The sequence below is a fragment of the Gigantopelta aegis genome, chromosome 6, assembly GCF_016097555.1.
Source record: "Gigantopelta aegis isolate Gae_Host chromosome 6, Gae_host_genome, whole genome shotgun sequence".
Taxonomy (NCBI): domain Eukaryota; kingdom Metazoa; phylum Mollusca; class Gastropoda; order Neomphalida; family Peltospiridae; genus Gigantopelta; species Gigantopelta aegis.
The window spans coordinates 89,687,161-89,714,817 of NC_054704.1; the positions used below are offsets into that span (position 1 = coordinate 89,687,161).

At 34.6% G+C, this 27,657-nt stretch overlaps 1 protein-coding gene across 1 annotated transcript; it reads right to left on the bottom strand.

Annotated features, from left to right (window-relative positions):
* Positions 1-328: 328 nt before the first annotated feature.
* LOC121375545 (histone H2A deubiquitinase MYSM1-like) lies at positions 329-26,524 on the bottom strand. The gene is made up of 16 exons (XM_041503047.1): positions 26,457-26,524; positions 20,500-20,593; positions 20,014-20,078; positions 19,346-19,487; positions 18,541-18,639; positions 16,738-17,641; positions 15,473-15,656; positions 14,505-14,635; positions 12,826-12,935; positions 9,791-9,868; positions 8,219-8,329; positions 7,400-7,586; positions 6,076-6,203; positions 2,048-2,180; positions 1,443-1,606; positions 329-916 (listed from the first exon to the last, which is right to left on the bottom strand). The coding sequence occupies exons 1-16, from the start codon at positions 26,507-26,509 to the stop codon at positions 671-673; spliced, it is 2,829 nt and encodes a 942-aa protein (XP_041358981.1). The 5' UTR covers positions 26,510-26,524; the 3' UTR covers positions 329-670.
* Positions 26,525-27,657: the final 1,133 nt, after the last annotated feature.

Consider the following 27,657-nt stretch of genomic DNA (forward strand, 5'->3'; position numbering starts at 1 on the left):
AAATATTTTTTAGTTTTAGGCATTTGTAAATTGACTGGTGACCCTGTATCCATCATCTTTACCATAGCAACATACTCTTTCCTGCCACTACAACCATCCAAAGCGAGTCAAAATAAATTCTTCTGTTCTTTCTATTTGGTTTTTTTCCAAATGTCTTAAGAAAAATGTTTTAAAAATAGATTGATTACATTCAGGGCTGTGAAATCTTAATCATTGTATGTATCCACCATTCACCTCCCCTTTTTCAATTATTTTTATTTTTTGGGTCTTGCAAATTCATTTGCTAGATAGACCATTCCAATAATGCCCTTTAGAGCCAGAACAACTGCAGTGTCAAAGGCTTTATTGTTTTACAACATGCCTTAATTTCTTAAAAAACATCAGTGACCCATCTCATGTTGGATTTTTATACTGCAAAAAACACTTTATTACATTTTGTTGTGATCTTCAAAATGTAAAAACAATTAAAGCCATGAATGTCACCGTTAATACATTTGTCTTGTTAGTAAATCTCTGAATTTGGCAAATTCACAAAAATGTAACTTTCAAAAACACGAAATTATTGCTGCCATCAATGTGATTCTTTTAACACTGAAGGCAAGGGGAAATTTATGACCATCCAATTGTAGCACCATATTGTAAAAATCTGTTTTAGCAGTTTGAGTGCGTGTCAAACGTCAGGAATGGAGACTTCATTTAGACCAACACAGTTGTCTATTAACACGTCTGTTTCTACAACGATGTCGCAGTCGTTGACGATTTCCATTTCCACAAGCTCGTCTTCGTACTGGTAGCAGTTAGAGAATGTGTTCATAAAGATTTCCTTCACGAGCTGTAAAACGTAGTCTTGGTAAGAGTAATCCTCATCAGCAGGTTCATCTTGTGGAAATAAACGTTGTCGTATAGAATGTAGCATCTGCAAAAAAAAAAAAGCAATTCATACAGAATGTATCATCTGTAAAAAATGCAAATGGATGTAAGTGATTACTATGTTCAACAATTTTATTTTATTAATGGATATCATTAAATCAAATTAATTTAATAAACACACTATTTAAGAATTAGGATTTTTATACTTTAATTAAAAAAAAGAAAAAAAAGAAGCTAAATGAGAGGAGTGTTAGCTGATAACTGACTAAAACATTATGCACGAAATACAAAAATTTAATTTTGAACTTTGCCAAACAAAAAGTGCAAAAAATTATGACCACCACTCCACCTACACCAAAGAAATATTTTCACCTACAACATCCAAAAAGAAAGTTAACAATGCAATTCACTTGTTGCAAAAATATTTGATATTTTTGACATAATTTTAAAATAGTTTTAAAACTTAGTTATTTTAATTTGTATGAAACAATTGATAACATGCCATAATATGGAATGTTATCATTTGTGTCATTCAAATTATATTACGTAAAAGAATTTTCTTTTATGTTTACCTTATCAAGACATGTGATGCCAAAAGATGAGCCGAACTGCTCACAAAGAGAGACTCGGTTCTGGGAGGCAGAGTATTTTTCTGCAAGTTCTTTGGCGGGCATCAAGAATTCATTTTCATCGTTATTCTTGTAGATCACACTGTAGTCAAACTTGTATGGAATATCTGGTCAAAAAAGTAAATAAACAAGGTTTAAGGATTAAAATAATGAAAGATATGATTTTAAAAGAAGATATGAAATATGTAAAGATTATAGCTCGAATTATATACCCATACAAAATTACAACCAAATAATTTCATTTACTCGTAGACATTAAGTTTATTGAAAAACTAACATTATTTAATAAGCAACATCACAATTATAGCATTTACGTTCTGTATACCATTATTTTTGGTGATGAATAACTGTTTATGCTAAGTTTGAATACATTAGAATTTTAACATTGTTTTATAAATTATGCAACTATTATGTGTGGGACTGATTAATTTGTAGTTATTTAACACAAATAAATAGAAAAATAGTGAATTATGGATCTTGTTTTATGATAATGCACTCGTAATGTTTCTCCAAGTGTGTAACAACCTAGAAAGCGCCAGTGTACTCACGGTGACTGGTCTCGGCGCTGATGTTTCTACTCATGGTAAGACACTGAATCTCCGACATGAAATCACGATTGCTGCGGCTGTAAGGACTGATGATTATTCCAACAAAATGGCTGCCTCCTTTTGCAAACCAATCCTGTAACAAGCGAGACAGTTGACACATTGTAAACAAAATGTCAGCTTTTAACGTACTGCTTACATTAATACATAAAGTAAAAGAAGGAAAATGGTCTGATTATTTTTTCCATCTAATTCCAATTTGTTTTAACTCCAAAGAGAATGAAATGAAAATTAGTTGGTAAAATATTTTAAGACTGTGTCTTCATTTCTTGTACAATAAAAAAAAGAGTTCAACTTGTATACAAATTCACAACAAAAAAGATAACAGTCCCACTTATTTTATATTAACAAGATCACAGTTTGATTTGTGCCCAAATTCAGAACAGACTTGTTCAACATGTGTACAAGAAAGAAAGAAATGTTTTATTCAACAACACATTTTTATTTATGATTACATGTCATCTGACATCTGATTAAGGACCACTCGGATAATGAGAGAAAAAAAAAAAAAATCACTATCAGGCTACTCTTTTTCAATTAGCAGCAAGGAATCATTTACATGCACCATCCTACAGACAGGAAAGTACATATTATCATGGAGGAATGGTTGGAATGAAAAATAGCCCAATGGGCCCACTGATGGCGACTGAACCTAAATCAATCACGCATCAGTCGAGTGCTTTACCACTTATGTTCACATTCAAAATATAAAAATAACAGTTCTACTTGTTCATGGCCGTACCTAGTGTACTTCTCCCTCCTTACAACCCTCACCTCTGTATTCCTTTTAAAGTGATCTTTTTATTTAGTAGAAGACGCTAAATATTACAGTGCTTTGGTTCTTTTTAAACTACCATCCCACTCTTTGTAGGCTAAATACAGCCCCCTTCATAATATTAACAAAATAACAGCTTTTTAAACTACCATCCCACCCTTTTTACGCTAAATACAGCCCCCTTCATAATATTAACAAAATAACAGCTTTTTAAACTACCATCCCACCCTTTTTACGCTAAATACAGCACCCTTCATAATATTAACAAAATAACAGCTTTTTAAACTACCATCCCACCCTTTTTACGCTAAATACAGCACCCTTCATAATATTAACAAAATAACAGCTTTTTAAACTACCATCCCACCCTTTTTACGCTAAATACAGCACCCTTCATAATATTAACAAAATAACAGCTTTTTAAACTACCATCCCACCCTTTTTACGCTAAATACAGCACCCTTCATAATATTAACAAAATAACAGCTTTTTAAACTACCATCCCACCCTTTTTACGCTAAATACAGCACCCTTCATAATATTAACAAAATAATACAGCACCCTTCATAATATTAACAAAATAACAGCTTTTTAAACTACCATCCCACCCTTTTTACGCTAAATACAGCACCCTTCACAATATTAACAAAATAACAGCTTTTTAAACTACCATCCCACCCTTTTTACGCTAAATACAGCACCCTTCACAATATTAACAAAATAACAGCTTTTTAAACTACCATCCCACCCTTTTTACGCTAAATACAGCACCCTTCACAATATTAACAAAATAACAGCTTTTTAAACTACCATCCCACCCTTTTTACGCTAAATACAGCACCCTTCACTAACAAAATAACAGCTTTTAAACTACCATCCCACCCTTTGTAGGCTAAATACAGCACCCTTCAATATTAACAAAATAACAGCTTTTTAAACTACCATCCCACCCTTTTTACGCTAAATACAGCACCCTTCATAATATTAACAAAATAACAGCTTTTTAAACTACCATCCCACCCTTTTTACGCTAAATACAGCACCCTTCATAATATTAACAAAATAACAGCTTTTTAAACTACCATCCCACCCTTTTTACGCTAAATACAGCACCCTTCATAATATTAACAAAATAACAGCTTTTTAAACTACCATCCCACCCTTTTTACGCTAAATACAGCACCCTTCATAATATTAACAAAATAACAGCTTTTTAAACTACCATCCCACCCTTTTTACGCTAAATACAGCACCCTTCATAATATTAACAAAATAACAGCTTTTTAAACTACCATCCCACCCTTTTTACGCTAAATACGCTTCATAACTACCAAACGCTAAATACAGCACCCTTCATAATATTAACAAAATAACAGCTTTTTAAACTACCATCCCACCCTTTTTACGCTAAATACAGCACCCTTCATAATATTAACAAAATAACAGCTTTTTAAACTACCATCCCATTCTTTGTAGGCTAAATACAGCACCCTTCATAATATTAACAAAATAACAGCTTTTTAAACTACCATCCCACCCTTTTTACGCTAAATACAGCACCCTTCATAATATTAACAAAATAACAGCTTTTTAAACTACCATCCCACCCTTTTTACGCTAAATACAGCACCCTTCATAATATTAACAAAATAACAGCTTTTTAAACTACCATCCCACCCTTTTTACGCTAAATACAGCACCCTTCATAATATTAACAAAATAACAGCTTTTTAAACTACCATCCCACCCTTTTTACGCTAAATACAGCACCCTTCATAATATTAACAAAATAACAGCTTTTTAAACTACCATCCCACCCTTTTTACGCTAAATACAGCACCCTTCATAATATTAAAAAAACCCAGCTTTTTAAACTACCATCCCACCCTTTTTACGCTAAATACAGCACCCTTCATAACTACCATCCCACCCTTTTTACGCTAAATACAGCACCCTTCATAATATTAACAAAATAACAGCTTTTTAAACTACCATCCCACCCTTTTTACGCTAAATACAGCACCCTTCATAATATTAACAAAATAACAGCTTTTTAAACTACGCTAAATCCCACCCTTTTTACGCTAAATACAGCACCCTTCATAATATTAACAAAATAACAGCTTTTTAAACTACCATCCCACCCTATTTACGCTAAATACAGCACCCTTCATAATATTAACAAAATAACAGCTTTTTAAACTACCATCCCACCCTCTTTACGCTAAATACAGCACCCTTCACAATATTAACAAAATAACAGCTTTTTAAACTACCATCCCACCCTCTTTACGCTAAATACAGCACCCTTCACAATATTAACAAAATAACAGCTTTTTAAACTACCATCCCACCCTCTTTACGCTAAATACAGCACCCTTCACAATATTAACAAAATAACAGCTTTTTAAACTACCATCCCACCCTCTTTACGCTAAATACAGCACCCTTCACAATATTAACAAAATAACAGCTTTTTAAACTACCATCCCACCCTCTTTACGCTAAATACAGCACCCTTCACAATATTAACAAAATAACAGCTTTTTAAACTACCATCCCACCCTCTTTACGCTAAATACAGCACCCTTCACAATATTAACAAAATAACAGCTTTTTAAACTACCATCCCACCCTCTTTACGCTAAATACAGCACCCTTCACAATATTAACAAAATAACAGCTTTTTAAACTACCATCCCACCCTCTTTACGCTAAATACAGCACCCTTCACAATATTAACAAAATAACAGCTTTTTAAACTACCATCCCACCCTCTTTACGCTAAATACAGCACCCTTCACAATATTAACAAAATAACAGCTTTTCAAACTACCATCCCACCCTTTTTACGCTAAATACAGCACCCTTCACAATATTAACAAAATAACAGCTTTTTAAACTACCATCCCACCCTCTTTACGCTAAATACAGCACCCTTCACAATATTAACAAAATAACAGCTTTTTAAACTACCATCCCACCCTTTTTACGCTAAATACAGCACCCTTCACAATATTAACAAAATAACAGCTTTTTAAACTACCATCCCACTCTTTTTACGCTAAATACAGCACCCTTCATAATATTAACAAAATAACAGCTTTTTAAACTACCATCCCACTCTTTTTACGCTAAATACAGCACCCTTCATAATATTAACAAAATAACAGTTCCACCTGAAATAACAGTGTACCTGAAACTTGAGCTGTGTTTCGACATCCCTCACCGAGGGATTGGGTGCGAAGGTCGGGTGAGAGTGATACCAACCCACAGTCATCAGACCAGCCTGCGTTATCTTCTCACTCGCCTGGGTCTGGGAAACTGGAAACAAAACAACAAATGTATGTATTTTTAACACCCACAAAAGGGTATGGGCTGAATTTACAATGCCTCTTTCTTACCGACATGCTTGTAACTATATGTATTTACAATGCTTAAACACCTTCATCTATTATTATCTAAATATCTATTTTTTTTTACTCCCATAGGTGTAAAATATAAGAAATAATTGTTATAGGTCGTGTATTTTTTGAATCAATTTCAAACAACTCTATCACTGCTTTCAGTTCCCAAATTAAAGACTTAGCTATGCTTATGGATCTCAAGTGTTTGGAAAATAAATCAACTGACAAAACTGGTAGACAGTTTTTATTAAAAACAAGCAGGTAGAGAGTGTTAGTTCAACACCAGATTCCTTTATCATTTTGTAATGGTGTCCATGCGATCCCGTATTTACAGGCATCGAAATAAGTCGAGAACGGTCGTTCAGGTTACCGGGAGGTTACCACATGTAAGAAAAGTCGATAACGGTTATCGTTCTTGACAAAAATTTCAACAACAATAGTTTGATTTCCGAATGTAAACCAGGCAATGCATTCTGGACTTCCGCATTTAATTTTCTGGTAAGGAATTGCATCGATGTGCAATTGCAAGCAATAATAGTCATTCCGCATTTAAGCAGCGTCCACTAGATGAATTTACTTCCAGATTTCGTCTTCTCATACAAAATTGCACCAATGTTTGTGTGCACTTGGCAATTGCAAAGCAATCCGCGTTTAAGCAGTGCCGACTAGATAACTATTTACTTCCAGATTTCGTTATTTGTACTGATAAAAGGAATGAATGAATGAATAAATGAATGAATGAATGTTTAACGACACCCCAGCACGAAAAATACATCGGCTATTGGGTGTCAAACTATGGTAATGCAAATAAATAAAGTGATGATCAACATCAATATAAAAATTCAAGACTTAAACAAAAACAGTGTAACTGTGCAAAAACACAAATATCACAGAATTTTACGGATACTGAATTTTACTCAAAACTTCAATTTTGTGCTGCACTGGCCATTCTCAAAGAGAATGTTACACCCCTGCACCACGGTGAGGTTACAGCACACGCAGGGGTGATAAAAGGAATTCAATTCTAACTTTCATATTTTGTGGTAACCTGTAAATGAGTTACCAGACACAATGCTTATTTCGATGCACATATTTCCTGCATTATACACGTACCTGGGTCCATTTCACACTGCATGCCTGTACTGAGACTGTTGCAGGGAACTGCCATAGCAATCGTCAGCTGATGGGTGTCGTCATGGTAATCTCCACCCAAAAGACCAATCACCTCCGTCTTGGAAATATGAGCATGGGTGTCCATCACCGCCAGGGCTGTGTTAAACATGGCAACACTGAATGGGGCCTGGCAATCCAAGAAAAATCCAGTCAAAGCTAGTTAATATTCATCTAAAATCATCACCATCGCATATATAACTTTGGCTATATAACTAGGTTTTATGGCGAAGGCCAAGTAAGTTATATAACTTGTGTCTAATCCATTTGTTGTTTTAAAAAGCAATAAAATATGTTTTAATAAATAACTTTGCCCTGCAAAATGCTTTTAATCAATCAACCATCAATAGAACATGAACAAGTTGGGTTTGCAGCATTTAATACCCAACAGTTGTATACATTTTATAGGTAACAAACAATCTCCCCATCCTTCAACAATAAACTCTTAAACAAAATTAACATTGATAATGTTGCCTGAAAAAATATTTGAGGAGAGTAATTTAATGCTCTCCTAATTAGACTATGGGAAGTCATTTAGAATATTACCATACTGATACAGTATAATTTCACATGCTAAGGGGTGCTAAAAATTAATTTTCTTAAACTAGATTCGGGGGGGGGGAGGGGAGGGAGAGGGAGGGAGAGAAGAGTGATTGCACCCCTTGAATAATGAGGTCTGACCAAAAAAAAAAAAAAATTGTACTAATGAAACATTTCATAAATATGGGAGATTTTTTAAAAATTATTTGTCACAAAACTTACTGGCGAATCTTCAGTGAAAGGCAGACATGGCAACAGTTTGAATGGATCATATGCGAGTTTTATGTTTCGGCTTAATTTCGTCCTTGTCTCTCCATTTACATTTGTCTTGTGCTGAAATAATAAGATTGTACTATTAGAAAATATTAGTTAAAAAGATAAAGCTATGGAATTAATATCTTTAGAAACTGTATTCTGCCAATATCTTACATTTCGTTTACAAACTTTGAAAACCAGAAAGAGTGTAACAGTTTTGTTTACAGCAGTTAGTTCTTTCTTTTTGCCAAGAATTACTTCCCTTTGAATGTTATTGACTTCGGAAGTACTCAGATCTTGCCAGTCTTAGGTCTCACTACACAGATCACTTCCGGGTGAGAGTTCATTCATCACGGTCCACTATAGTTCCTAATTGTGACACATGTTATGGTTCACATATTCACTTCTAGGAAATGGTGAAGAATTAAAACAATATGTATGTTTAATGGTAAGCCTTCTGGCTGTATTTTGCCCATGTTATTTGTAATATTGTGCATCGACCTTTTGGGACATGGGTATATAGCGCAAGTGACAGCCGGAGTGAATCGGTTAATGAACCACCTGTTCGGACCGGTACTACAGCCAGATGCGGTCATATAGCAAAAAACTGAGACGGAAATGTTCTCAATTTTGGAGTGAAAATAAATGCTTATATAATGTATGTTCGCAATGGTGTATGTTGTTTGTGCCAACGTGAACCCGTTCTATGGGCAATCTTCGCTTGAAGTTGGGCAGTTTAACATGGGTTTCAATGGCAGATGACATCTGTGTAGTGAGACCTTAGTTTGGATCTAATATGATTTTTTTTTAACAACACCACTAGAGGACACTGTTTTATTAATCATCAGGATGTAAAAAAATTGGTGACACATTTTTGACACATAGTTATCAGAGGAAACCGGCTACATTTTTCTTAATGCTGCAAGGGATCTTTGATATGCACTTTCCCTCAGATAGGAAATCACATACCAAGGCCGTTGACCAGTTGTGGCACACTGGTTGGAACAAGAAAAATCCAATCATTTAAATTTATCCACAGAGGTGGTTTAATCCTGTGACGCAAGCACCTCAAGCGAGCGCTCGCCTGACTGAGCTAATCCCCGCCCTTGGATTTAATAAGTCACAGCTCAACATTTCACACTATGCGCAAGAACCACCATATGGAACTTTCAATTCCAGCTTTTTCAGTCATCAAATTATTATTATTTACTTCATCCATGATACACAGTAAATAAATATCAACCCCCCCCACCCCACCCCCAAATGCTAAAAGTATGTTTATGAGTTTGTGTCGATAACCATGTCAGAATTCAGGATATACCTCCCCTCCCTCAAAACAAATTTATCAATTGATTTAGACGATTCACAAGATCAACCTTGAGTAACATAAAACTGGCGTAATTCTGCATAAGATATTCTCATCACTGCAGACAGCAGTGTCTCTGACAACCATTGGCTGCAATTAACTCGCGCTGAATACTAAATCTGATTGTGTGTTATAACAAGTGAAAAGATAAGTTATCACAATAAGCTACAAACCTCAATAGTTTTGCCTTCCAGTTCTTTTTCATCAACCCATTCACCAAACTGATCTCTAATTCTTCTTTTTCGTGGTCGCTAAAAAGACATTTATGATTTAGTGAATACAAAACTGAACAGTTATTTTTCTGTCAAAAGTAGAAAATGACTTCAATATGAAAGTTAGATAAGAAAACACCAATTACTGCCAAAGGCTACACCTCCTTAATAGTTCTACCCTGCAATTGCAGCAAACAGAATAATTCTTGACAAATAAGTAACATCATTTATCCCACAATCACTATATACATTGGCAAGATATGATGACTAGATAAATCTCTATATTTTCTGTCACTGACCAAAAATATAGGTCACGTGACATAAGCCCATCTCGACTCGAGTATTTCAAACTAGATTTTCAATACACTCTTTAAATATTTTATTTTAAGCACAGTAAATGCAAATAACTTTTAGTTTTGCGATAACAATACAAAACGTGTATATTTATTGATGAATTAAGAGTTTAGAAATGCTTTTTGAATGTTGCAGAATGTAGCTAGCATCTTATAAAAAATGATGTCATGTATCTTGTATAACGACATACAGGAAATGCCTAGCTAGGTTGATGATACTCTGTTTGCATACACAAAAAAAGGAATAAATAATGCTTTTTGGACTATTCCTGTAGGATTGCAGGATAAAACAAATAACTGATTACCGTATTTGACCGGAAATAAGCCCATGTCTTTGAATAAGCCCACCTCCGTTTTGATAGCATTTAAGAAATTAGGCCCTCATTCGTAAATAAGCCCACCCCCAACTTCGTCACCTTATAAATAACTTGAAATTGCAAGTTTGCTCAAAGTTCATTTAAAAGGTCATACCTCCTGCAGATAATTAAACACAAATGTAACACAATATTTTACCACCAGTGAGATTTAGCAGTCTAACAATAACAGTGTGTAACATTGTTTTCAATTTCATGCCTGCAGTATTTCTCTGAAGTATCCAAGCCCAAGTATGAACTAAAAACCAGTGTCTATTTTTACCACCACACTGGGTCCGCAGTTAATGCTAATTAAGCAAATACCTTATTCTGATTGGCTAAGAACAATGACCTTAGATTGACAATTCTTTGTAGTGTAAGCTAGCTGCCTGTGTCAGAAATGTGTGTATAGGCTATTGAGTTTGTTGTTAATTGCTGTTGTTTTAAGTCTTCTCAGCATTAAATTTTGGATGTAAATAAACAGCACTGGTAAGTAATTGTAACATAGAAGGTGTGTTTCTGATAATTAGATACTAGTAAAAAAAAAACCAATTTAATTAATAAACAATTATTATTTATTAATAACAAATGGAACACTAATTAATAGATGTGCTACTGAACGTTTTTTGTTTTCTTCCTAGTTCATTTAAATATTGTTATTTATTTTAATTATTATTATTAAAAAAATTTTCAACAAAACTGGCCCCTTGTCTGGGAATAAGCCCACCCCATGCCAAGCTCACAATGAGTTGTCTTGGCCCCCTGGGCTTATTTCTGGTCAAATACCGTACTGTCTTAAGATATCGGCTTTGTCCTGCTCAGGTCCAATGGTGAATGCAGCTTGCAGAGCCCTGCTGCATTTGCCATTCTAACCTTTGCAGGATAAAGCCGATATCTTAAAGGTAGGGTCAACTCAAATAAGAGCCTTATGTGTTGGAAAGATGCATACCCAGACAACCAACACATACTGATACTTTAACGAATGAAAAACGCATAATTTTAGAGTTGATAAAAAAACATGATTAATCCTGCTAACTGGGGTCAGCCATTTTGTTTAGTTTTTTGTGACGTCTGGTTGTATAGCTTGGGGCGAAGTGACGTCAGCTCCGTCCATCTCCTCTATGCACAGCGTAAACAAACGCTCTAATTTATGACAAGGTGCTTCGCTTTCATCAACCTGACTTGTAAAACAACATAAATGACTTGATAGTATAATAAACTATTTAACTAAATATATTTCAATTTGCATCAATAGAACGAAAATGAGTTGAAATATTTTTCTTTATTTTTAAAAACCAAAGAAAAAATGCATATTATTAGAATTACTTACAGTAATAAAGCAGGACAGCTGATAATGGAGGGGTATCTGTGCAGTTATCATACAATACCCTGTGATCTTAATAAAAGAGGCACGTCTTTTTAGTGTGTCTAGACAAAGTGTCTGGGGACCGTCTAAATATACACCTGCCAATCAGGAAACACAGGTACCGGCCACGGAAAAAAAAAGACCAATTAACCAAGAAAACACTCCGATTATTATTTCAGTACATTGGTTAATTTATGTAGAAAACTACAGTTATTTCAACACTTTGACAATGGTGGTTTATTTTGTATTGAAAAATAATATATAATTGTTGCTGGCTTACTGCAATAGCTATTATTACAGAACATTGCGATGCATCCACAAAAATCAGGTATGTTTTGTTTCTTCAGTTCGAAGACTAATTCCTGACATGACATGTTAGGTATTACGTAACCACCAGTTCGCCAGAGGGCGTATTCACTGGGATGGTACAAAATGGTTGCACCCGTTATATATAATAGCTGTCAAATTTAACCGTTTTATTAATTAACTATACAATTATACTTGTTGATATTAAGCAATAATGTGCATTATATATCGTTGAATATGTATACCAGGCCAAATGCCTTAATTGTCCCCTCCTTTAAGACAGTAATCAGTTATTCCCTATATATATTGGAATGCAAACGAACCCACTACTTCCACTGAGGAAGCTTGAACCAGAAACACAGGGCACATCAGACCAGTGCTATATCTCTGAAATCAAATTCCCTTCATGTCAGACATTTTAGTTATAAGAAAAAATAGATGAATTTGTTTTAACCACAGCTCAATGTTCATTCACTCATGAATGCATGAGGAACATTAGTTGTCTTGTATGTATTACACAGAAACTAACAACTGTCCTAAAACCAGTAAATCGTATATGAGAACATGCGTTTAGCATGGAAAGGAATACAGGCCTCAACAGTTGCATTATAAACTCACTATGGTTTCGAATTTCTCAGTGAAAACGGTTGAGAAATCATCTTTAATGTATGTCTTTGTTTTCCCAGTACAGCTGGTTCCCTTCCCAGTGTTGTTGTAGGCAGCTTGCTCTGAAATAAGATATTTATTATCCACATAGTTCAAGATATTCAGGGAAATATAATCAGTATGACCCACGTGTGTCATAATGATTTCACGTGCACAACGAATGATATAATTTTGCGAAGTGACATGATAGCGTAATGCGGCTTCCCCATTGTAAACGTTTATCAAAATGATGTCGTTTCGTCGTCTCGTTTTAGTTACATTTGAAACATTTTGTGATGGCTCTAGCTTGTTATTCATGAAATTAATAGCTTAAATAATGTGGATAATACAGAAATTATTACTCGCGTGTGAATCGTACTGATTATACAAAACATGGCAGGATTCATGTATTACCCGAGCGAGAGCGCGGTTAATACAATAATCCTGACAATTGTTTCATAACTTCAGTACAACACAAACTCGTATAATAATCTCTATATATCCATTTCTGGAAACACAGCTGTATGAACATTACTGTCAACAAAATCTATGTGCAATACAAACTCGTATAATAATCTCTATATATCCATTTCTGGAAACACAGCTGTATGAACATTACTGTCAACAAAATCTATGTGCAATACAAACTCGTATAATAATCTCTATATATCCATTTCTGGAAACACAGCTGTATGAACATTACTGTCAACAAAATCTATGTGCAATACAAACTCGTATAATAATCTCTATATATCCATTTCTGGAAACACAGCTGTATGAACATTACTGTCAACAAAATCTATGTGCAATACAACTGAAATAGTGTGCATTTTGCATTTCAGATATTAAACTAAAAATAACAAATAGAACTGAATTAATTTTTGTAACACCTCCTATTTAAGATAGATTTTTCTCTGATCATCACGTATATAGGACAGAGCTAGCCCACGAAAGAAAGCTATGTAAGAAATTTCTATCTCACATGGGATATAACACACTTGCATTTAACATAACGCTATTGGTAATATATGACATCATATTAATGTGAGATGGTGATGTGAGGACATCAGACAAGAGTTTTAAATTAAGATTTTGTTATTAAAACCTTCCTTATAAAACCTTGTTAATCTTGTTAATTTGTTAGTTAAATTTTATTTAACACATGAAACAAACATGGCAAATATGATAGTGTGGTTTAATTATGATAAAATGGTTAAATATAAGAGTTTATTTTTTCAGCCATCTCTGTCTGTTCGAGTAAAATAATGGTCTAGTTAACAAATGAATGAGAGAAAAAAAGACTCCATCATATGTGGTTATGTGGGATAGAAAAAATACACCTTCGGTGATAAAAATATCGACCACCTCGGGGGTACTTTTTCTATCATGGAGTCTTATATTCTTTCACAAACCTATTGTCAAAAGATGTGTCAGAAAAATATCTATAACCGGATGATTTCCAGAAATATGTGGATCACTTTCATTATACACTAAAAATCACAATATCTAATATTTTAATAAATAAATAAAATAAAACAGCACAAACTGTAACAAATTTCCAGTATTATGTGTTCACAATCAACTGCTCCTGTTTTGATATCCCACCATGTTGTATTTTAAATAAAAATTACAACAAAGTGTTACTTTCATACCACATCCAATGTTAATAGCTCCAATACATTCCAGATAGGCATGTATTCTTCCAATACAGTTTACATCACCGCAATTCTTCAAACCACTTCTTACGGACGTCTTGTTCAGAAAATTAGGCTTGCATTTATTCCTAAAAATATATATTACAATGCAAATTAAATCAAAGAAACGAAAAAACATATTTGGTATTTTACCAACTTCCTTTCTGCTGCTTTCTCTAATTTTGATGGACATTGCAGTATTTAAATGTATACAATTGTGTAAGCTAAGACTATTTATTCCTTAATCAGTAGTGTAAGCCATCTAGCTTCTCAATCTAACAAAGGTGTCAAACACTGCCAGAGCTTCTAGAATTTCGATAAAAATCCACTAGCCATGGGATCAGTGATTTTAAAAATTTACTAGCCACTATTAAAAATTCACTAGCCCTACATTATGTAAATCCAATTTTACTATTAGGAATAATCGGATATGTCATCTAAAGAGATAGATATACCTTAAAAATCTGTGTGTGGGTGTGTGTGTGTGTGCAGGATATTCATATTAACACAAAATAGACAAAAAAATTCACTAGCCGTCGGGCAAGGTTATAGTATTTATTCACTAGCCCATCATTGAATACCACTAGCCATGGGAGTTGGGCTACAATAATCTAGAAGTCCTGACTGCTATTGTATACTAGGTAGCAAGATAAGCAAGTAAATTTTCAATCATGGCCACTCAATTTTGAAATATACTAGTCCCATGCAAGTTAAAAAAATTTAATTCTAGCACCCTTGCATTACACAAATATTCGTTTATTTTATATAGTCAAAAATATATTTTTCAAATTAATTCTTTTCTCCTGAAAATGAACTTTAAAACGTTTTCATAAATTAATGTATTGGTGGACAAAGATATATTTTTATTATTATTCTACATATTATTTTAGAATCTATCTTTACACTGTTGTGAATTAGAATCTTACCAGCATTCAAGTATGTGGTTTCTAATCTTGAGGTATCTGTCGGGTGTTTTCGATGGGCGACCGTCAAAGAACTGGGAATGAACCTTCTGCTCTTCCTCTGTAATCTCGTTATAAATGAGATATTTTTCTATCATTGGAATAGGAAACTCTATCACTTCACCTGAACTTAGGGTGATCCCATTCACTGTGGAAGAACACACCAGTAATTATGTACCTCAGCACAAACACAAATGCAGTGCAGTTCTCTACAGAAGTATTTCATACAATCAATTCACTTATATTGATACAGTGTTTAGAGAGTATACATGTATATATACATACATATAATTCAAATAGATCTGTAAATATGTTTTGTTAATGTGATAGGGAAGCTTAAAATTAATCACCTCCTATTTGTAAATAATAATAACAATGTGTATAGTTCAGAGTTTGGGGGAAGCCTCCGTCAGGCAACAGTGTGTTACAAATTTGTTGGCGGCCTCCAACTTAGCTGTGTACGTCATAACTGGCATATGTAACGTTGGAGTTCCGAGTACTGATGGTAGTTACCAACATTCTCTATGCAAAGAAGTGTTTCAGAACACTTGGGGTTCTATTCAAGGTTTCGGTTCTTCTTTGGTTTTTCGGTTCTTCTTCCAAGTTTTCAATTCTTTGGTTATTTGTGGATATTGGGCATATTTTTAAAAGTCGGATTAACTTTCGAGAACATTCGGGGTTTAAGTGAGTAACATAATTTTTGGGAAATAAAGATACAACTTTAGTTCTATCTTGTGTATCATGTATAACATGCTTCTTTTTTTTACTTGTCATTTGTAAATAAATATCTATTATTTTTGTTACCTTTTAAATTGTGTTTGTTTGATCTTTTATTTATTAATTATAATGATCTGGTAAAGAACCCTGTCATCCTGTTACATTACAATTGGTCAAAATGACATGACCTAAAAAACAAAATGAATGCATGTGTATGTAAATAACCTGCAAGACCTGTAACAATAGGACAATTGAAAGAATATCTATGCATCAAAACCTGACCATATGGATAGTAAACTGATTAAGACTCCAGTGTCAAGAATTCCTTTAAATTCTGAGAATTTATACTGAATTTGAAATGGGGAACACAGATTAACAGCCTATCAACATAGTTATATGAAGTGTAAACATCTGGGGCCTAATTCACAAAGCTCTCTTAGGCTCTGCTAGACAACAAAGCATCCTCTTTGCGAGAGTTTAGTGAATTAGGCACCTGAAAGGACCCCACTTACCAACAACATTTTCTTCATTATTTGGCACACCAGTGGAATCCGAGTCGGGAGAATGGGCTTCACAAGCATCCAGTCCTGATCTTGGTTCTGATTTTAATAGACTCGTATTGTTGTCCACATCGGAATCATGATTGTCTTCACGCTTTACATCATCTTTGGTATCAACTTCAACTTCGCACATGGGAGACTGTATGCTAGATTCAGAACAAATGTCACTGTGATTGCTTTCTGTCTCTTGTTTCACCACCACCGACACTATTGGAACATTGGCGGCCTTCAGCAGAGTTTCATACACCGAGCTTGGAGAGGCGGACCTGCTCTGTAAAATAAGATTATCCGTGCCATCGTCATTTTCAATGTCGATGTCCACATCCACATCACTGTCACATTCCTGCAGTTCACGAGGAGCGTCGGAAATACCCGAATCACCAGACGACATTAACTTTTCATCATCCAACTTGTTGTTAATGTTGAAAATACTGCTGTGTACTCGGTCTAGCTGTTCAGTTTCAATGACCTCATAGTTTCCCACCACCCCATTGAATGGAATGGCATTTAGATCCTCGAAACTGGAACTGCCATCCAAGATTTCGCTACTTGCCAAGATTGTGTCAATTCCAGTCAGTTTAGGCATGAAGTCCATATCACTTTTTGGCCAACTTCTGTCTTCTACATCTTTACTTAAAGCACTGCCTATTAACATGTTATTATCAGGCACAATTTTGGCTTTTTTCTTCCGTTTATACTGTTTCACCGGTGTACACTTTGTCTGTGTCTTGTTGCTGGGGGCAACTGTTGGTCGAGCTGTGGTAACTGATGCCAACGCTTCTGCCAGTGATAAGAATCGAGGATGAACTGTCTGAGGTCCATACGAAGACGACTCGTTACATTCAGCTTTCTTTGCCTGCAAAAACACATGCATTGTACCAGTTAACAGAAGGTAAAATATCTTACTGTAATCTAGTGAAGGACACATTTACAAATGAAGTTTTTATCAATTGAAACAAATGAGACAAAATCCAAGTTACAATTCATATTTTAAGTGGTTAGGCTCTGAAAAGTTCAAGAACCATCATTTCACACATAATTCATGACATGAAAAGTTCAAGAACCATCATTTCATGCATAATTCATGACATGAAAAGATCAAGAACCATAATTTCATGCATAATTCATGACATGAAAAGTTCAAGAACCATAATTTCATGCATAATTCATAACATGAAAAGTTCAAGAACCATCATTTCACTCGTAATTCATGACACGTTAAGCGAAATGAAATGGGCGACCTGAATTTGTTTTTGCATTAGCCGTAACTGGTTTATGCACATTTTTAACTCTCACAGGCCTAAATATCATGCATTTAGTCACTTTTAAAGACAACAACTTTCACACTACAATAACCTGGAAACCACATATTTATAGGATATTAAACAAGCTTTCATTTCGTATCATGTTTAAGTCCCTAGTGAAATAATTTACAATTGTCACGAACTTTAGCGAGTGACAATGAAAATTATTTCACGAGGGACATAAACATGATACAAAATGGTAGCGAGTTTATTGTCCTATTTATTACCCATAATCGATCTTAAGTTATATCACACATCTCGTTTCGTCGATGTTCCTGTAGGGTTGTAGTACGCCAATTTATGACATCATCATGTGACGTCAAAAGTATTACGTTCCACTTGGCATTCTAGTGGGACATATCGCTTTGATATGTTCCAAAATATTTTTAACCAGATGGATAATAATAAACAATATGCAACTATCTTCCGTTAAAGAGAGGATAAAACTAACCAAGTTCTTAAAATACTGCTGAGCATAGTTCTTCACTTGCAGGTTTGTCCTTGATGGAATCAGTTCAGAGATACGAGTCCAGCTTCTCCCATGCATGTCCTAAACAAATAGACAATAATACCATGCAAACCACAACTGTGTAAACACCATACAAATTCAACAGCTAAACTAAAACCACAGAGCTTTAAATAACATACAAATGTGTATCACACTGCATCAAAAGTTAAAATTTAACACTGTTAGGAAGCATAAATCAGACCAGATGAATCTGACCCAGACATCAAAGGGCCAGGACCGAACTTAACGATAGCACTGATGGCAGTTGCCGTAGTTGTGATATGAATTGCATTGGTCAGAGGCTTTACTAATGAGCTTTTTTCCCCCTGACAAACATTACTGCTGTCAGTTGAAGGAATATATTTTTCTTTTTTTTAATTTTGTGTTTATTTGTTGCAAAAGCCAGTGGTTAAAAATTGCTGTGGGCAAGCATAAAATTGCCACAGGGAGCATTTTGTCTATGGCAAAAACCTTTCCAAATTGCCAAAGGTAACAATTTTTTTATTTCGAACTCTGAAAGGAAAATAATCTGAATGGATAAAATAAGGGTAACATGTCACTAATATTGGAAGCCAATAACAGCTAAATATCGAACAGCAATCACACTTAATAGTGACCTATTTTTTCTACACATATTTACGTCTAAAACAAATCTTCTAACTTTTAAGAAGTTGATTTCAAAGTAAGAGTTTACGTCATATGAATTTTTTTTTTTTTAATTTGCACTGTAGAATTTAAAGTGACAAACCAATCCCTTGAGGAAGAGTTTCTTTTCATCCTCAGTCCAGGGCCGTGGTTTCTTGCTGGCTGACTTGGCTTTCACAGGACTAGCGCAGGGGGAGACCAGTGGCGAAAGCTTAGACTTGCTGGTTCGTGTGTTCAGGTACTGTCTGAGAAAAGGGTTAAGGATTGTCGCATTTCTATTTAAAATCATTTAACAATGCTGAAAACATGCACACAACTGGATCATGATTTTGTAAACATTATCAGCCTGCAAAAATATCAAATACAATAACAGCCATCAAGCGAATATATATGGACTAGACAATTAAAAAAAAAGCATCTGTATGACTTACAGAGTAAAGTTTAATTAATAAATATCAACAAGTTAAGTAACCTTTTTGGTCCCTTCCGCTCCTCCCCCCTTAATTTTATTTGCATTATTTATATATAGGGTGGTAGTAACTTAACATTTGTGTAGACAACCTATCATTATAAAAATGGCTCAAGCTATCATTTATTCTTCTCCATGATATTTTCACATAATTTCTATTGATGGTATCTGCTTTGCAAAACTGAATGGGAGTGTATAACCTAAAGACAATTGTTTTAAAATGTTTTTCCTTTGTTTTACAGAAATAACAAAAACCAAGTTATTAAAAATTCAATACACAAGTGAGTTTTACATAAGGATACTGTTCTTCCAACAGCATTCTCTCAATTGTTGCCTTTGACTTCTCATCCATATCAAGTGTCCATCCCTGAAATAAACACTCATGTTAAGTCGAGACTACATTTTTAGTGCAATATACATAAACAGTTAACAGTTCTCAATACCCTAAATTTCTTAATTAATTTCTTGTGTAAAAGTATAAGAGCTACGAAATATGAATACATATAGTTAAAGTTTGTTTTGTTTAACGGCATGCTCCACTAAGCACATTGATTTTATTAATACTGTCTTGCAACAAAACATAATTGAATGTTCCAAGAAAAGGGTCATACTAAGGTGAGAAAAAAGTAAGGGTTTACCGAATTGTACTTAATTTGTCCAAATTATTATTTAAATAAAGTATGCATAAATAAAACATTCTTCAAAAACAGCGATTCAAGATCCATCATATTTTGTTCATTCTCATAGCACCCTTGTAGTTTTGTGTCTATAGTTTTCAAAACACAAACCTGCTCAAGCATCCACGGAGGATTGGTGTACTCTGGTAGCAGATTGGCACTGGCTGACGGCAGCTCATTAGCATCGTAAAACCCATCTTCCACTCTGTCAACATAAAAAAAGAGACAATGTGGCACTGTACAATTAAGGATTGTCTCTTATTTCTTTTACGTTCATCAAGGTATGGAAAAAAAATCATCTGCAAACTGTGTGAATTGGCTAAGCCGTTCTCACATAAGTTTGAAGGTGATTTTTTCTTTTCATACCCAGATGAACATAAAAGAAATAACAGACAATACTTATAATTAAATTTGAATCATACTTGCTAATAACACTAAAACTTTTAACCTTTACCTTGAATTATTTTTGGTCTATAAACAATCATGCCCAAAAAGACAACTTGCCCATATAAAATGACGTCATTAAATATGACATTCCCTGATGAAGTAATTTTTATGTTCATTGAGAAATGAACAAACTCCCATTACTACGTCTGGACCAATGGGATGACGATATATTGTAATGAAATGTTACAGAAATTTCAGTATTCAAACATCAATTAAAATCAAACTTTGATATGCAAAAACATTTAGTCACTTAAAATGGGTTCATCCTGACCAACATCAACACAAAACTAGTAATATATGCAATAAACTTTCGAAATTATAACTCAGGGCAGCGTTCGAAATAAGCCATGTCTGTCTGTCCCGGGAAGTGAAAATTTACTCGGACAAGCATAATTTATCTTAGTGGTTATCCGGCAGACAAGTAAAATAAAACAAAATAAACAAACAGTATCAAAAATTTTGGCAACTGTTGTACTTTTAAAAAAAACCCACGAAATCAGCGGTGTCTCATTGCAAAAGTTATACAAATATTGTGATTTGAGAGTTAAATAAACATGGTCTTGATAATATAATAGTTTTAGCTCGTGAATATTCGGAATACCTTGGAGTTGCAATTGCGTTCGAAATTCTCCACTCGGAATGTCTCGGCTGACATAAATAATTTATTTGATAGACAAATTATACTCAATACCATTCGTATTTAAAAAAGAAAAAAAGTTTATTGTTTTGTTAACCACAAATGCGAAAGTGTTTTCTTTTTTACTTTTGTGAACTACCGATTACATCATCGGTAATCTGATAAAAGGAAAATCTGTTAATCTAAGATTAAATTATATTTACATATATCTCTGCAGTCAATTTTATGAAATAAGTTATTTAAAAAATAATTTTTAATGACAAATTTTTTTTACAAGCGATTAAGAAAGCCGTGAAAATGCTGGATAAACCTGATCCCATGGTTTCTTGTTGATTTGTTATCAGAATAAGTCTGAAAGTAACAGGCCCGTTCTATATACATAAAAGAAAAATATAGCTTGTCTCCTCACCATAGAGGTGTCCATCTCCCATTCCAGATATATGAATCGTTCCTACAGGTCTAAATAAGTGTCATTTGCCAAGCTTCGATAAAGACAAACTTAATTAATATTAAGAGTATTTTTGTGTTGAAGCAGTGCGATGTAGTATGTTTTAAAATGCATATTTAATTTTTTTTGTTTTTTTGTTTTACCATATCATGTACATGCTTATACTTGAAGTGTTACAGAACGCCTTTGCATTTTCTTGGGGAAAGAGTTTTCCATGTCTATTAATAGAACCGAGGAAGCCTTATGCATTGCGAATGATTCAGCAACCAACGCATCCTTTCAAATTAAATGAATATTTTGGCCTATCCTTCTAAAATGAACAGTGGATGACTCGTCTAGTTCCATTGTGTTTATTTAATGTAAATTCATCTAATTAAAATTAGCTCCACTGGTTAATAAGTATTACTGATAGACCAGTAGAGCTAATTTTAACCAGACTGATGTAAAATGTACCTCTGAAACTGCAGGTCTCGCAGGTAACAGTCATAATTTATGGCAGAATATTACCTTGGACGAGTCTCCGGGTTAGTTGTCACTCTATGGTACCTTCACTTCAGCTGATGTTGCGTTTTTCACAAATGTCAATTAAGCAAACAAAATTAAATGGATACTTTTATTTTGAAATAAGTAAAGTACACCTTATTCATTATATTTATCACTAGTTTTATTATTATAAAGTTATTTGAGTTGCGAATGTGATTAGAATTCGTTTACATCTCGTAGGCCTTTCCCGCAGTTTTATTTTTTAGTTGTTAAGTTTTTAAAGTGTATTTAACAAAATAAATTCTTCATCTTGGTTTCATGGACTGTATTTCACTTTCAAATGAAATTGCAACATGTCAAAAGTCCGACAAAACGTCAAATTGTTTCATGATGAAAATGCACTGCCAAGCTAAGTGCCTATAAATTGCATCATTTTATCCACATTTGATTGTAGTTGTTATTTGACAGGTTTATTACTTATAAATTGCATCATTTTATCCACATTTGATTGTAGTTGTTATTTGACAGGTTTATTACTTATAAATTGCATCATTTTATCCACATTTGATTGTAGTTGTTATTTGACAGGTTTATTACTTATAAATTGCATCATTTTATCCACATTTGATTGTAGTTGTTATTTGACAGGTTTATTACTTATAAATTGCATCATTTTATCCACATTTGATTGTAGTTGTTATTTGACAGGTTTATTACTTATAAACTGCATCATTTTATCCACATTTGATTGTAGTTGTTATTTGACAGATTTATTACTTTTTCCATATTTAATAGTGAACAGAATACCCATCAAAATTATTTGGACCCAATTTTGCACATGTATGGGTTTAGGCTACTGTTTAGAGGAAATTCACTACATCATGTAAAATTGTACATACTAGTATATGTAACAGTACATGATTAATAAAAGACAGCAGTTGCATTATTTTAACATTTGGTGACAGGCACATTTTTATTTATGACAGGTCATTTCGACAAGCACCAACAAACAATTATTTCCAGGCCTTCAGCTGAAAATGAAATTTGAAGGAATGAGCTCGAGAACAATTTAACTGGCTTTTACTGAATCCTAAACAAAAAGACTAAGTTTTTATGACTTTTTGTTTAACAACTGAAACTATCTCAACTGTTAAAATTCTACAATTTGTTGCAATCACCTGAATCATGAAATTACATGCAATCTGAAGTGAAGAGTAGGCCTCAGTATATGTAGGGCAGGAGGTTGATGCAGAAGGAAAATTTAAAGCCCATAAGCAAATTGGTTTAAAAATTGCATCAACCTCCTGCCCTACATATACTGAACAAAATAAGAAACTTCCGCTAATTTTGCTTGAACATAACTTGATGAAAACAAACCGGGGGAATAATTGTTATATATGTGTTTAAAGAGTGTTCCATGATGCATCGTTTGGTGCAAAAATCATGGCCATAGGTTAACAGAAACTGGGAGAAATTTTGACCAAATGTGGTAGGGGTTAAAAAAAAAAAAACCCCACTTAATAACGGGTATGACCACCTCTTGAATTGACCACTGCAGTGCATCGCAGGCGCATAGAATTGACTAAAGTGTTGATTTCTGCCTGTGGAATATTGTTCCATTCCTGAATGAGCGTTTGACGAAGTTCGTTGACGTTAGTGGGTGGGTTGGGACGACGCCTCATTTGTCTGTCCAGACTATCCCAGACATGCTTGATGGGGTTGAGATCAGGACTTTTAGTGGGCCAGTCATCAATGAAATCAATGTTATTTGTCCTAAGAAAATTTACAGTGTCTCTAGCTGTATGAGAGGTGGCATTATCATGCTGAAAAATCGAGATGTTGGCGTTGTTATGGAACAGAGGAATGACGTGATGAGCGAGAATGTCATCGCGGGTAACGTTGAGCATTTAAATTGCCATCAATGATGACTAGTGGTGAACGATAACCATGGGCAATGGCTGCCCAGACCATGACACAACCCCCACCCCCGAAACGATCTCGTTCAAGAACACAACAGTCAGCACAGCGTTCATTTCTCCTATGGTAGACGCGCACCCTGCCATCACCACGTTGTAAAGAAAATCTGGATTCATCCGAAAAAAAACACGGTATTCCAGCGTCGCCGTATCCAATGAGTGTGTACACGTACCCAATTAAGACGATTTAGATGATGACGTTGCGTTGAAACGCATCCGACGTAAGGACATCGTGCATGTAAACCGTTATCCCGCAGACGATTACGAACAGTTTGCCCACTGATTCGGTTATTATGAAGCCCAGGTGTGTTAGCAGCAGTAGCAGTGGCAGTTTGGAATCGATTGCGCAAATGCGTGTTCATGATATAGCGGTCTTAACCACGCATTGTAACACGCGGACGTCCACGACGTGGCAAGCCGTTGGTGCTTCCTGTCGTTCGAAATCTTACGCAAAGATTTCGTATCGCTCGACTAGAACTCCCAACATGCCTTGCAACGTCTTCTGCCCGTTCGCGTAAATTATTGGGTATTCTTGGCATACAATTTTTGAAGCATTTTCGTTCACTTGACAACAATGTCAGTAAGACAAGTAAAACAAATTGACCGAATACTACACGGAACATGTCGAACCATGCATGCACGTGCAAATTGAATTTCACGTTGTCGACGATTAACAGTGTAAAAATAATCGATAAAATTCATGAATCTTGATAATACATCTCAAGGCTAATATTACCTATATAATTTCATTACACAATGAATTCTTTAACACAACAAATACTATATGTACAAATCGGAAGTTTCTTTTTTTGTTCAGTATAGATGAAGAAGTGGAAATATTGGCGGACAAATGGATTTTGTGTTATACTGGTCCTGTGAACAAGTGAATGTTTTATCTTATTTCTACCACTGCAGGGAATAATATTTCGAAATTTGAGGTGTCACAGCTGCTGACACAAGATAATACCTTTTTGGTTCATCATTTAAACAACGGATTAGATGTCACCGTTATATTCTTTTGATATCAGTCTGACAGGGGATGATGCCTTGTATTTGAGCAATTGGCATCACTGTTCCTGGCGACATAAATAGTAGGCGCTAAAACATTTAGTAAATGTATAACCCACTACCAAATACACCTAACCATCTATTACCGTGTGTCACACTGTCGTACCCTCATTTAAATTTAATTATTTTGATAGTGGGTTTAGATACCAACCATGAGTTTGCTCAATTATTTTTCCCCAGGGGGAGGGCAAAAGTGAAAATGGGACAATGATAATGGATCACACTTGACAAAAGACCAAATGTATGACATGACAAAAAACTGAAAGTTACAACATGATTTAAGTGTTTGTTATACTCGTAAATGTATAAATACTAATGTTACACAAATTATATAAAAATCCAGTTATAATTGTTTAGGAATTTGGGCTAGTGCTTTATCTTGGTGGGCTAGTGGTTTTCACAAACCCACTAGCCCTGTGGCTAGTGACTTTTCAAAATATTTGTCATACCTGCATTCCTTTAGAGATAAAATAGCAATAGATAATTTAGCTGTTCCCAGTGGTCCGTGCACATTTTTATAAACTTTTGGTTTGACTCTATTATGTTCTATACTGAGGATTTATAGTCCGTCCCACAGGAAACGCCTTTTTCATACTATGAAATTTACGGAAAATATCCGCCCGGTTCCTCCCCCCACCCTCTTCAATGTAAAGAGGGATTTTTTTTTATTAGAATTTATGGGGTTTATATATGGAATGAATGAAGGGGGGTGGGTGGACCGGGTTGATATTTTGCCCAATACGGTTTCTTATATCGCAATATGGTTTTGACTGCATTGTTGCACCCCTACATATAACTGTGACACCACGTCGATATCACCGACACTGTGACTGTCAGACACAGTGTGTCAGTGAGGAGAGAGAACACCCAGACTAAAAGACCCATCATATGTTCTCCCAGACGCGTTAAATCAAATGTTAAGTAAACCATTTTTTTGTGATACTGATACCAACAGAACTATGTGTTATATAGAAAAAAAGCATCTAATATATATATGAAATGAACTTACTCCAACTTAAAATCAAATTCCCCTTCGATGTCAATTTCCCCATCATCAGCCATTTTGTAGACAAAGCCACGGTTTCGTACACATTTATTGATTAGAGTTATTTCCCTTGGTTGCACTAAAATGAAAATAAAATTAAAAATAATTTTTGAAAAATAAATATTAGAAATAATAAATAAATAAATATTAAAAATTAAAACACAAACCTTAAACTTGAACAAGTTGCCACTTGCGTGCTTATGCCTAGTTAAATATAATAATAATAATTTAAAAACAATTGATTAACTATAATTAAAGTTATTGACACTAATCATGTCTAATGTCCGTTGGTGGGGCCCATTGGGCTATTTCTCGTTCCATCCAGTGCACCACGACTGGTATATCATAGGCCGTGTATATGCTATCCTGTCTATGGGATGGTGCATATAAAATACCCCTTCCTCTCTAAGACTATATATGTGAGGCACTGGCGTAGGAAGCGGGAGGGGCAAGGGGGCATGTGTGCCCCCCCCCCCCCCCACACACACACACTTTATAGCAGCAGCGATGGTTTTTAAAAAATATATTTACACATGTATTTATATATCAATGTGTGTGCCCCCCCCCCCCACTCCCCACACCCACACACTTTTTGGCACCATCCTACACCCGTGTCAAGTTACTATAATGTTTGAAATCCATGATTAATAAATCGATGTGCTCTAGTGGTGTTTTGTTTTCCAATTGAGAAGGAATTAAGTTCCAAACGAAATTAAAGAAGCCATATGTATCGGTTACAAAAAGGAATACCATGTCCATGCAAAGTATTTATATATACATGTGTATATAGTGTCGTGACGTGTTTCTTTTAGGATGCTGAACTAATTACACCAAAATACGTACGTCTAATCATAAAAAAAAATCATTAATGACATAAATACGTATGTATCATGGGCGGATCCAAGGGGGGGGGGACCAGGGGGACGCGTCCCCCCCAAAAATTGTTCAAGTGCCCTCAAAATGTCCAAGTGCCCTTTTTGTTTGTAGAATTTTTTTTTTTTTAAGTAAACAATAATTATATTGTAGATAAATGAAATCAAGATTTTCGTGTACATGCGCAAGCTTGCAGATATGTGTCTGTGTTATTGAGTCTCAATGGGGCCCCATTGAGGTTCTAACGAAAGTGACGCCAATTTACTTCATTATTGCTAGTATATTATGACGT